A 12334-nucleotide genomic window follows, 5' to 3' on the forward strand; every position below is an offset into this window, starting at 1 on the left:
CTTAGGTGCTTCTTTTGAGGGACTCCACATGCCCCGAATTCTCCACCCAGACTGGAGCAGACTGACGATGAAGAATGACCAGCGTATGAAGATGAAGACGACATGCCTTCAACTTGCACTGAGGATATCAAGGATGGGCACAGGAGCCAAATCCCCCCCTCGCCCCCTCCCCTTTTACGCTGTTCATCAAAACCCTCCAAACCTCACTGATTGTAGTTGACCAGGATCCCTCAGTCCTCCTATCGGCATGTCAGAGTATAGAGAAGGGCGGGCAGTAGGTTGTGTATATACAGTTCAAAGTGGAGTCTCTGTATCCCTGTCTTTGATTGGTTCTCCAGTTGGGGCGACACAGAGCCTCTGTCTCCTTAATGTGTACCATAGTCAGAGTGTGTGCATGAGACACCATGAGAGGGACAGAGTGGTGTTGAGTAAGAGGACGTACTGTAGGTGAGATTAATCTGCAGAGAGGATGGTGAAGTTTGTCCTTCACGTAGAGCAATTACTGCTTTTTTTATTTTCCTTTCCTCTTTTCTACTGTGAGAAAGTGTTTGTGTTATGTTACAAACTCAATAGACTTTTTTTTTGTGCTGGGACAAAATGACATGTAATATGTAATAGTATGCTATCATGGATAAGTGCCCTCACAGTAGTTTAGGTTTTAGTGTCACCGATTTAATGAAGAATGAAAGGCGTTCTTTTATCCACCATCAGTTCCAGTGATTTTTTTCATACCAGCAAGAATGTGACGGGGAGCTTTTGAAACGTGTCGGTGTGTTACTGTGCTCTAGCTTCAGGAGAGTAGAGGAGGAGTCTTCAAAGTATTTCAGTACAGTGTAGATATATTAAAAGCACCTAAATTTGTAAAGCTTTGGATTGCCCAGCTCATAACAGACGTGGTGAAAAGATGTCAAGCATGCAAACCACACATTAACCGCGACACTCGTCTTCACGGTCACCTTCAAATGTTTTTAAATACAGCATGTCAAACAGTCGGGTGTAGGGGTGGAAGACTAAGCAACACGTATGCATGTGACTTCTGCGCATGTGTGTTTCGAATGCGTGTGAGAGGCTGAGCGGACCGCCGGTCCGGCCCTGAGCCCACTTCCTGTACGTTGGTGTCGTAGTCAGTGAGTGACAGCCAAAGGCGGCATCCCTGATGGTGAACGTGGAAAGCGTCATGCTGGGGACACAAGGAGACTTTACAAATGGGCCACCACGCACAGAGGACCTGTACGTTTAGAAGACACGCGGCCTAGTGGGGATGCTGAGTAGTCAGAACCGGGAGCTTCTTTTTTTTCCTTTTTCAGTTGAGCTCAACGTTTAAATCACCAATTGTGCACACTGAGGAGTGTATTATTTAGCAGCACACTTCCTATCAACTACAGTATGCCGTTTTCAGTACCAAGTGAGGTAAAGACACTCAGCAGTGTAGGGAGGCCCATTAACGCAACGGAAGGATTCCATTGGCTTCATATTTTGGTCTTCCTTTCCCTCCCTCCTTCTCCCCAACACTAATCTGTCACAGGAAAAAAAGAAGCTCTCCCTGTTTTTAAGAAAGTTCCACTTTGACTTGTGTGACCCCCCCCCCCCCCCCTCTAAATGTACCGAAGCCCCTTCCGGACAGTCCTCTCAGTCATCCATCAGTTTTCAATTAGAAAAGCTGCTGTTTTTTTGTAAAGGGAAAAATGCAAAGAAACAACACAGATAATTACAACTACTACAATGATACTGTCACCATGTGTTGCTTTTATTGTACTTTTATGTTTTTTTTATTTTTTAAAGATAAAAAATAAGATAAAAAAAGCAAAGTCAAGTGTAATATTTCCGGTAAAACACAAAATAGCATCTTGTGGTCAAGTGCCAAATAAAAACAAAACAGTATTGTAAAACTTTATACTGTACAATTATCTGTTGAACAAAATGTTTGTAATTGTTGCATTTTGTAGGTTTTGTATGGTATCTTGTATTTAGTGACTGTGGAACACAAGATTCTGTATTTTGGTCAACTTTTAAAAGCAAGAATTAAATTTACAATGTATTGTCTGCAAGCACGTCTGGTTCATTTTAATATATAATACTATAATATAGTTTGGTTTGCTAAAATGGGACATTTTCATTTTTTGACTGAATAGACTAATAGACTGAATAGAATAATATATTTTTTTATACAATACCACGATGTCTTGATTTCAACATAACGGGCTTATGGCAGTTTAGTCATAATTTTATAATAGGACTTTTTAAAAAGACTATACCAAAACTTTTTGAAATACTATACTTTTAACTATTTGATGACACTTTTCAACACTATACTATGACCTCATTTAAAATGATATTGTATGGCTTTTTTTCACATAGTGTATAAAAATTGACATGAAAATCTCATTCTGACGTTTTAACTTTTGGTTCATCACATTTTGCCGTAACCTTTTTTGGACATTTATCTTTTCCTTGACTCTTGACATACTATGACTTTGTCATGACTTCAATTATTATATATTTTTTAAGACAATACCATAGATTTTTTGGGGATACTAAACGATGACTCTCAACTCTCAATTTTCTTGTTATACTAAAAATTATAGTAAAACGTCACAGTACAATTATGACTTTTGATAAAATTTTAATTTCGTGCCCGGCTATGAAAAGACCTCGCCATTACTTTCCTAAAATACACTATCATATGCTATTTTGATACATTATTCATTTTACACCCAATACAAACGTTTTTAATGTGAACATTATCACACTGACACGTCGACATAATTGTAAAACGGTTGGTTCCATCATGTTTATCACCTACTCTTAACACTTCACTGTACAAGTCCAAAGTTGTGTCCCCCGCTGGTCGCTGCCAACTGCTCTCTTCAGCTGATCTAGACCACTTACGAATTTATAAATTGTCTTTATTACCAAACAGAATGAATTAAAAAAATGTATTTTCATCAGTTAACCAAAATATGCTCTTGTTGTGTATACATGATTTATAAATATTAGGAGCTAAATATTTACTGATAACAAAGCCGTTCATTACAAACTATATAACCTTTAAAAGGGTTATTAGAAAGTGGTAAAAAGAAAACAAGTGACTGCTTATAAAACTTATCAATTTCAAAGACTGTACATCATGGTGAACAGAGCAGATGAAAGATACCGACGCCTTCCGCGAGATGAACACAGATTGTATGCAGTGGATGTGTAAAGGAATATATACAGATACAGATAGTCTCCTCTGTGGAAGGAAAGGCAATAACCACATGCACAGAGGAAGCAAACTGTTTAACAGCATCCTGGAGACTCAGTGTCTGCTCCATAACAGCGTCTCATCCTGTCATCACTATCCGACAGTGCAGCAAATGGTGGAGCAAATGGATTAAAAAGATACACAACCCACAGAGAAAAGGCAATTATATTTGACTTACAATCGTTACATGACAGCTATTTGAGACACATCTAAAAAGTATTATTTACATACAAAACATCACATCATTTACCTTGATATGTTGAGTGCCAGCAAAAAACATCGCATTGACTTGCTTTGAAGCGAGAGCTTTCCAAACATTTCAAATCACATGAAGAGCCCACAGGGCCGGGGAAGCAAGCAGCAGCCCCCTGCTGTTAATTCAATTAGACGCCTGGATATTGTGTCGTCTTCTTCCTGTGAAACCCCAGCAGGCTGGCTGGATGCTTTGTGCTGACCTGAGTAAAAGCCTCTCCTCTGAAGTGTGTACAAGTTCAATCGACTGATCACGACTTGCGCCAGCGGTCAGCCAGGAAATATCACAGAAGCGCTGAAGTTTCAAAGACATGTCTGCGTTCCCAATGAAAGAGTTTAGCCAATGATCCACGTAGGACATTAGAGACTCCTACGTGCACTTCCTCAAAGAGCACATTGGGCCCCATCGTCTCACACTGCAAGCAATGGCCAAAGCGTCTGCCACCCGTGATCATCCTGAACTGACCAGGGGGGGCGTTGCAGCCCCGTGGCCAATATCAGTCAGATTTCTGACAAAGTCACGCGCAAAGACTCTGCTGAGCCCTCGATAGCCAGGATGAAGGTGTCCTCGTTGGAGTAGTGCTGGATTATGTTGTCATCCATGTTCACCAGAACCCTGAGGGAGACCGAACACGAGAACAGTCTTTAAAGGGAAAGCTTCTTTACATGAACCAACGCCACAGTGACTCAATAGTCGGACCCACTCACCCTTTTTTGCTCTTTTGGTAAACTCTGACCATCTTGTCCACAGGTATTGCATATTTCTCAGAGATCTGTGAAACACAGGTAATACATGTATCATTACTATTTGAAACGTATTGTATTACTGTTCTGGGACTAGCAATGGATTCATGTTTGTAATAGTATTTCAGTGTAAAGCAGCTTGTTAACACTCACTGCCTCCATCAAGGACTTTAGGGTCGGGGTGCGCAGCATCAGTGCATCAAACACTTCATCACACTCCTTCCTCACATACAGCAGAACTGATGGGGAGACGGATAGAGGCAAGGTATTATAATCCATTCAGACACATGATATAGTCTGAGACCAAACCACATTCACCAACCTTTCCTTTGCACCTCCACTTTGGACTTCTTGGGCTGGGGTGGACAGACCTCTTCCTCAGCGGCAGCGGATATCCTTTTCACCAGAACACTTCTGACAAACACAGCAATCATCATCATCATCAACATCAACATATACAAGGGAAAACTACGAGAACTCTGACGAGGGGATCTTCCACATGGAGATCTTCAAACCGGAGGTGTGAAAAGAACAGAATGACACTCACCCATCTCTGTTGTCCTCTTCCGTGTTGAAAGCAAAAACCTGCAGTAGAAAGGCCACATTAGGTTCACTACAGGACTCAACATTTGCAACGTGTGTGTGTGTGTGTGTTACACAACGAGGCATAAGGTTGCTTCACCTGGCCGGCTCTCTGCAGGTTTCCAAAGTAGACGTCAGGAATGAAGAGCACAGGCTGAGAATCCAGGTCCATCATGGTTTTGAACAGCGTGTTTTCAGGCCTCTTACAGGGAGAGGTCTGTACTGTGTTGCCATGTTTCCCTAAACCAGAGAGGAGGAGTGTGAACTCAGCACCTGTTGCCCGGCAACCACTCTTTGTGCACATTGGATACATTTTTGATTACATAGCCCTGGCTTTTGAGTCTTTCGCCAATTCCAATGCCAATTCTTAAATCAAGCGCACCATGGTTACTTCTGCAGGTGAAATCACATTTCATTCATATTTCATTATTTGTTTACCTTTCATCCTCTTCCTAAGCTGCTTCTTCTCCTCATCACGAAGCTTCCTCTCAGCGCCCTGCAAACATATAAAAGGTTTTTACGGGAAAGAAGACACAAGAGTAGGTTTGAAGACAAAAAACCTCCCCGTCCTCACCTTGTCGCAGAAGACCTTAATCTGAGCGAAGGCCCTGTGGATGGGCCTGCTGCTGCAGCTGTTGTAACTGTAGGTGTCAATCTGGATTATGAGAGGCATCCCCTTCACGCCCTTCTGCGAGGAGAAGTCCGTGCTCAGACAGTTTGCAGAGATGAAGACCTGGCAAATAAAAACAAGTCACAGGACAAAGTTAAATTGCGACCTAAAACAAGTAGAGCGAGATGATACTCAACGGGTTCAAGTGCTCCCCATGAATGGAATCAACTGCAAACTTGTTTCGAATTTCTGTCGGTTATACAGTTCCTTCTTATAAATAGTATTTGTTATAGTTATAGCGCTTTTCTAGGTACCCAAAGACGCTTTACAATGACCGCCAAAAACAAAACCAGACAAAAATAAAAAAAATGAACAGATCAAAACAGAACAGTACAATGAAATCAGTACAAATAGAACTGGAGAACACTGCGTGGGATAAGTCATGTAGGGGTGAGCATTTGGTGGGTTTTGAGGTTCTTCTCGGGTCTCTTGTCGAAAAGAGATTATTATGTAAAATATCCCACACGCTTGGGACATTTAGGAAAAAATAGTTGTTTTTTTAAACCAAAAAAAAAGTAAAGTTACTCAGCAATAACAGTGATAGCGAATAAGGAGTTTTCCTTCAGCCTTTCATGAAAAACGTACACCTTTCTACATAGTTTCATAGGCAGACAGATACCATGGGGATCTCTGCTCCTGAATCATCCACAGTTCAGAGAGGCAACAAGCTTCTGTCCCGTCACCTCACCACTTCATACGCTACAGAGAAGGCTTCCAATCTGTCAGAACAGAATATTTATTTACAACTAGAAATGTGCCAAATAGCTAAATAGAGCAGCAGAGCTGATGAATTGTTTAATGCTTGTGAGAGAAAAAAAAAGAATAATTTTCCCAAGTTGTGATGTAGTTGCATCACACTTCAATGTCACTTGCAGTTGTCTGCACACATTCAGCTGCAAGAGAGAACAGATTCCCGCCATGATTAATGATGATGCCAAAACATCTGAACCAACATAAGACTCCTGTTAAACAGGTCCAACGGCCTGAGCAGCAGGTAGGCAGACTGATAACGGTAGAGATTCCTCACTCATTTTCCCACTACATGGCATCAACTGCATCGTGCCTGAACCTGTAGAGGTGAGGGCTGATTGCTGGAAAGGCCTGAAGCACACTTGAGCCTCCTACACACTCCCACAAACTCACACCTCCACGGACCCAAGCCATTGCATTTTCTCCAGAAGCACTGGACGTGTTGCTGCTAGCATCGATGTGTGTGTAGGAGGCTTGTTGTGTGTGCACACACATTCTAAGCTTTCAAATGCCTTCCTAAAAAGAGAAAGGTACACGAGGTCTCTGGTAAGTGGCTGTTTGATGCCATCCACTCAGCCAGGCGCAAACAAACAAACAAACAGGAGTTACAGTCATGCAGCAGGGAGCAGCTCATCTCCCCTGCAAACGCATTTCACGCTCCCACTACAATGGAGATTGTTGCTTGGCAATACAGAGACAGGCAAAAACAAATGATGAAAAGATTCACCAAAAACACCAATTTTGTACATCAGCGTGGTCACATTCATTCATTCAAATGAACAAATAAAATACCCTGAAAGCAGTGACATGTGTGCATTGTCTTGGGAGAGGTGTCATCATGCGTCTCAACCAATGAGAGCCGTGTGTGTGTGTGTGTACACACACAGTGTTTGCCGATTGTCTTTATCCAACAGGCCACCTCAACAAAAAGGTGAAATCCGAGTTGCTCCTTTCAGCATCTAACGCAGCCATGTCCACGATTTAAAGTAACAAGGGGGGGTGGGGGGGGGCATTTAGACCTCTCTTCCCCACAAGTGGTTATGAGTTACGTACTAACAAAAGAAGAGAAAAAGGGGCACAAAACTGAACTGTGAACTGCTTGAGTGAGAAAGTGAAGGCCGGAGGACAAACAGTTTCAATAATTTCCTGCTCTGACGTAAGCCCCGCCCCCTTTTGTACCTGAGCTTCTTCGCCAACGTCCCATGTGAAGGAGACGGCATTGAAGGCAATTTCCTCCACGTTCCCGATAGTGTTGAAGCTCTCCTTGTAGTCGGCTGCAGATCAGGAGAAGATCAGAGAAATCAGCGTTTTGTGTCTCCCCTCATTGGAACATTGAGCACAAAACAATGTACTTAAGCATGAGCAGTAGTTTATTGTTGTAGCTGGGCATGGTGGAACCGTCACTTTATATACCTTTGGGAAATTTAATCCACTAGCAGATGAGTTCTCTTTCTTGTTTTTTTTACTGGTCGCTGACCTTTTTTCCTAAAATTGTTAAACCAAAGCAAACTTGGTGGCACAGTTTTAAACTCTCGGACACTCATTTTTGTTTTAAAGAGCAAGTCTAAAAAGGTTGAAGACCGCTGGTTTAATTTACAACGCGTTCATTTCAAGTTTATATCATAATCTGTCAATTTTTCACCTGTGAAAAAGAAAAATCATCATTTCAAGTTTCTGCATAAACAACAAAAACAAAAAAAAGGCTTTGCCGCCTTCTAAACCGTTCTCACCACCCGCACACATTAGCTTATAGATTTGGTGCTGGCATGAACTTGCCACTGACAAACCCATCGCAGAGTCTGCGTCTCGCCTCATTCCAGTGAGTTTCCAACCACAGGTCGGGGCCTGTCAGTTGCTGATGGTACAGGATGTGGCTTCAGTCCAGGCCCCCGCCTATTTATCCCGTTAACGTCTATGCAAATGCTAACCCATTGGCTGTCTCTCACAGCGCTCCTGTGGGAAGCGAGGATTGACAGTTATTCAAATCGAGTCGGGTTTCTCCTCAGGATATGATCCTCCTGGAGGCTCATGCATGTTTGCCAGCTCCAGCTCAAAACTTTTTTTTGGAGCTTACTTAGCATCTAGATGTGCTGTTTAATACAAAGTATGTTCGGATTTGGATGTTTCCCATTTCTCCCACAACCCCCCCCCCCCCCCCCCAAATGGAGCATGCAGGCATGTCGTCAATATCCATCTTACCAATGTCCAGGACTCTCTGTTTGGCAGTGTGCTGGCGGGAGTGCCAGTATTTCCAATTCTTCAGCTGCTCGTCTCTGCACTTGTCTTCCCCGAAGACAACCATGACAACACTCTGAAGTAGAAGCCAAGATGGAAAAACAGGTCGCAGTGTAATCAGCTCCAAGCAGAGTAAGAAGGAACCAGAAACATTACCACATTTCTGAGTGCTGTCGGAGAAAAAGCTAAATATAGAACCCAGTACCTCCACCTCCACACTCCTTCTCCATGAACTACAGCCCCTCCCTCACCTGTACAATACTGTCCCGCTGCAGCTCAGAGCCTCCCATGGTGCATTGCGCATTACTGGACACGCCCCCATCGGGCCCCCGTGACGGCGTGGGTCCACTCACCCGCACTTTCCCTCTGGGCTGACGTTGGGACGATGCGAAGCCGACCTTGGACAGGGTCAAACAGTAGAACTGTCCCCGGTTCAGGTAGGCCATGGGTCCTTCCCCCTGCCACGGCCGCAGCGACATGCAGGCCTCCAGACAGTACTGGAAGCTGCCACTGTGACAACATAAGCGTGTAGGAAGGCCAATACATTCATTCGATAGGTAACAGCACAACGTTTAACAAGATTTCTGCTTGTATGTTTCTTTGTCAGCAAATACCACGAAAAGAAAAACCAAACCAACTACTACTGTCTTTGTCAAAAGCTTCATCTTATTCCTTCTCACGCATCTGTGCGTTTTTAAAACTTACCCCTGTGGGCTGCAGTGGAATTCATCAATTGCAGAGGAGGGTCTCCTGTGGTACATCTGTGAAGAGAGGAATACACAGGACACATTATAAACCCAGTGTAGACAGGAAGACACTCCCCTCTTGTATAACGCGTCTCACCTCTCCTTCTCCGACAGCCTCCTCATATGTGCTGTCTGGAGTGCCCCGCTGTTCCTCCTTCAAGAACCCGACGCGGGACAAATCATAGTGGTTGTGTCCGTACGCCCTCCGGACCTCCGCTCTGGGCTCCTCTCGGTAGGTCTCCCCAGAGTTGGACGCCAGGCCCTCTGTCTTCACCAGAGCGGCCACCCCTCCACCTTTACCCTCTCCACCCCTGGCTTCCCCCGCGAGGAAGGCAGCGCCCTGCCTGGAGCCCTGATGTCCTGCAGCGGCGGGGTTGTTCAGGGAGAGGTTGACGGGCATGGAACGGAGAGCCTGGAGATGGCAATCGAGCATCTCCAGGCTGCCGCAGTTCTCCTGCCCGCCCGGAGGGGGCTCCGTGGGTTTAAGGCCGCTTACGGCACATCTCCGCTCTCTGGGAATCTGACGGGGTTGTGGAAAATACGAGGGTTTATGTTCCACTGAAACCAATCAGAGCACATGGTTGGCTGTTTTTTATTACATTAGGAGTTGATGGAAGCTCTCCACACCTTGTAGTAGTCGTAGAGCAGTCCCAGTGCTGCCGCGCTGTCTTCGTCTCCGTTGATGCTCATCATGGCCTTGGTGGCCGCGGTCAGCGGGTTCTCCAGGTAGCTCCTCCATGCTTCGTCCTCGCTGCTTGACACTCTGCGAGAGGGCCCCATCACGTCATTGGGTACCACCACCACCAGTCGTTTACTGTGGGAGGGGGGGGGGGGGGGGGGGGGAAGAGGAGCTGTCATGAACTGTCTCAGAAGCCGCATCTGCCAAGCCGCCAAATCGACCCCAGGCTGTCTTTACTTTGTGTGTAAGTCTACGTCCACACCGGTAAGCCACATTTAGAAGCTCAAAGTTTACGCATTCAGCCGTGAATTTGATTTTTATATCATGTCATTTTGGTGACATCATTCACACAGGCTGGCAAGAAAAGGAGACAAACCATATTTAGGGTACACTTTCTCTCTCTCTCACACACACAGTTTCCCTTAATTTCGTATTTAAAATAGTAACTAGATCTCATTAAAATTATAGTAAGGCTATTCTATTGTACAATCATGATGAGATTATATTAATTTTGGTTATATCTGCAATTTAATCTGTACTAATGGAAACTGCCCCCTATTCAAATACACATTCAAGGCATCAAGTTTACAATTGAAATAGGTTATTGCTCAAGAGAAAGCAGGTTCTGCTCCCTATGTGTAAACGAACAATGAAACAAAAGACATCTGAAATACTTTAGAAATGTTAAGTTTGAAAGAAACTAACAGACGTTATTCCTCGCAGTCTTACCTGTCCAGGTCCATGTTGCCTACAGGACTCTCAGGTGTTTTCAAGGACTAACTTGAGAAACTGGACTTTCTAGTTAGTCCAGGTAAATTGGTCTGGGAGACTGAGAGAGAAAACTAGGCGTGCGGGAGGGCGGGATCTTTTCAACCTGTCAATCAAAAAAACAATGAAATCCTCTCTGACGTCGCGAACTACGGTAGTTATATAACCGGATTACTATGCTGGCAGGTCAACGCTGAGTAGAGGCAAAGAAGAGCAATGTTCCTGGGAGGAACCAGGTTTCGGTTCTGTTTGGAAAAGTTCGCAATTTGAGGGATTGGTAAATTCTTGCGGTCGGCGGTACCAGAATAAGCGAGGAAACAACATTAGCACGGCTGATTGGCTTGATGTTTCCACACAGGTGGCCAAGCAGTTACCCCATTGGTGAACGAGGAGTAAGGGGCGTGGTCTGAAATGAGCCAAAAGCGGTTACGCAGATGTTGAGTTCAGCTTCTTTGTCCGATGCCGGTGCATTTCTTCAGTTTTGTTGGGATCGGGTGGATGTGGGGGGAAAGTATTCACGCGGGGACACGGATATCATGTTAGATTTATGACGGAAAGTGGCAGATTAATCGAAGTTCAAGTGATTTGGGCTGATAAACCCTCCCTTCCATTATAGTTAATGATGAGACTGAGCTGAATGTAACCACAGTGAAAATAAAAATAATGGCTGTTAGTTTAAGGTTTAGAATGCATCATGATGTTGTACAGCTGCTAACATGCAGCCTCATTGTTGTATGCACCGTGACACCTTGTGGTAGCCATTAAAACTTGCACCAATGCAGACAGAATGTTACTCGGATATGTCACCCAAAGATGTGGTTGGTTGATTTTAAAAATATATTTTGTGTCTGTTAGGTGCTTCCCCGCGCGCATAAAGCTGGGTGCATTCGTATTTCCGGTTTGTTTGTTTATTGAAGCCTTCTTTTGTTTTTCATGGCGGTTGGCAAACAGCTTTCGGCTGCGTTACCGCGCCCCCCTAATCTGAATGTGGCCTTTACGGAAAGTAAGTCTCTTGTACAAAACCAGACGAAAACAAACAAACAAAAGTAATAATAATAATAATTCTCAGATTCTATTTAGTGTAATAATATTTACAATTTATTAAATATTGCATATTTACATATTATATTACATATTTATTTAATCGTCAATTGATATCTTTATCTTATATCTTTTTGATCTGTCCCTTAATCACCCCTTCAGCTTCTGACTTACTTATATTTACATTACCAATAGTTCTCCCCCTCTTCAAAGCCCTCTTTGCTGTTTTATCCGCCACCTCTTTGCCATCGACTCCAACATGGAACGGCACCCACATAAAATGATTCGCAATCCTCTTTGCTGGATTCTGAATAAACATTGTAGCATCTCATGAAGTAAATCGTCTCTGCTTCCCGAATGGTAAAATGTAGAACTTGTCAGCACTGCACACGAGTCTGAAGCAATTAGCACTCCCTCTGGTCTGACGTCCTCTGTCCACTGTAAGGCATGACTTTGGCCATGTAAACACCGCTAAATCATCGCTTAGTCTTTTCCCAAACTCATAATGGAACTTGCTGCTGTTTAACCAGTGTTGGAGTCTTTTGATCCATTTATATAAATGTGTATATAATTGTGGTAAATATTCCTGACGTATGACACTCATCCCCCATCAGTGGCAGAAC

The 12334-nt window shown here is 43.8% G+C and overlaps 2 protein-coding genes across 7 annotated transcripts in view; one reads left to right on the forward strand and one right to left on the reverse strand.

The window, feature by feature from the left end:
- The window catches only part of ncalda (neurocalcin delta a), a 54762-nt gene extending 52714 nt beyond the window's left edge, over positions 1–2048 (forward strand). For all 3 annotated transcript variants that reach the window (XM_040164682.2, XM_040164681.2, XM_040164680.2), the window contains one exon: positions 6–2048. The gene's annotated coding sequence lies outside the window, so the exon portion shown is untranslated. The remainder of the gene's footprint in view (positions 1–5) is intronic.
- LOC120810272 (grainyhead-like protein 2 homolog) lies at positions 1690–11115 on the reverse strand. Of its 4 annotated transcripts, none has more exons than XM_040164679.2 (15): positions 10632–11115; positions 9851–10037; positions 9321–9743; positions 9183–9238; positions 8831–8987; positions 8442–8553; positions 7422–7516; positions 5397–5555; positions 5261–5318; positions 4923–5062; positions 4788–4825; positions 4563–4654; positions 4394–4479; positions 4205–4269; positions 1690–4112 (listed from the first exon to the last, which is right to left on the reverse strand). In XM_040164679.2, exons 1-15 carry the CDS (start codon positions 10643–10645, stop codon positions 3998–4000), a joined length of 1797 nt encoding a protein of 598 aa, XP_040020613.2. In that variant the 5' UTR covers positions 10646–11115; the 3' UTR covers positions 1690–3997. The 4 variants fall into 4 exon arrangements, with proteins under 4 accessions (XP_040020613.2, XP_040020611.2, XP_077951724.1 ...); XM_040164677.2 differs by having other exon boundaries at positions 8729–8987; positions 10632–11024; XM_078095598.1 differs by having other exon boundaries at positions 2604–4112; positions 4563–4651; positions 10632–10978.
- Positions 11116–12334: the final 1219 nt, after the last annotated feature.

Source organism: Gasterosteus aculeatus, chromosome 20, assembly GCF_964276395.1.
Source record: "Gasterosteus aculeatus chromosome 20, fGasAcu3.hap1.1, whole genome shotgun sequence".
In the NCBI taxonomy this organism is placed as follows: Eukaryota; Metazoa; Chordata; class Actinopteri; order Perciformes; family Gasterosteidae; genus Gasterosteus; species Gasterosteus aculeatus.

What these genes read in the sequence shown, in the direction of transcription:
- LOC120810272 (XM_040164677.2), bottom strand. An exon ending in AGCGGGACAGTATTGTACAG is followed by an intron (nt 8,554 to 8,728) that starts GTGAGGGAGGGG and finishes CTTCTACTTCAG; the next exon opens with AGTGTTGTCATGGTTGTCTT. An exon ending in GCTTAGGAAGAGGATGAAAG is followed by an intron (nt 5,063 to 5,260) that starts GTAAACAAATAA and finishes TCTCTGGTTTAG; the next exon opens with GGAAACATGGCAACACAGTA.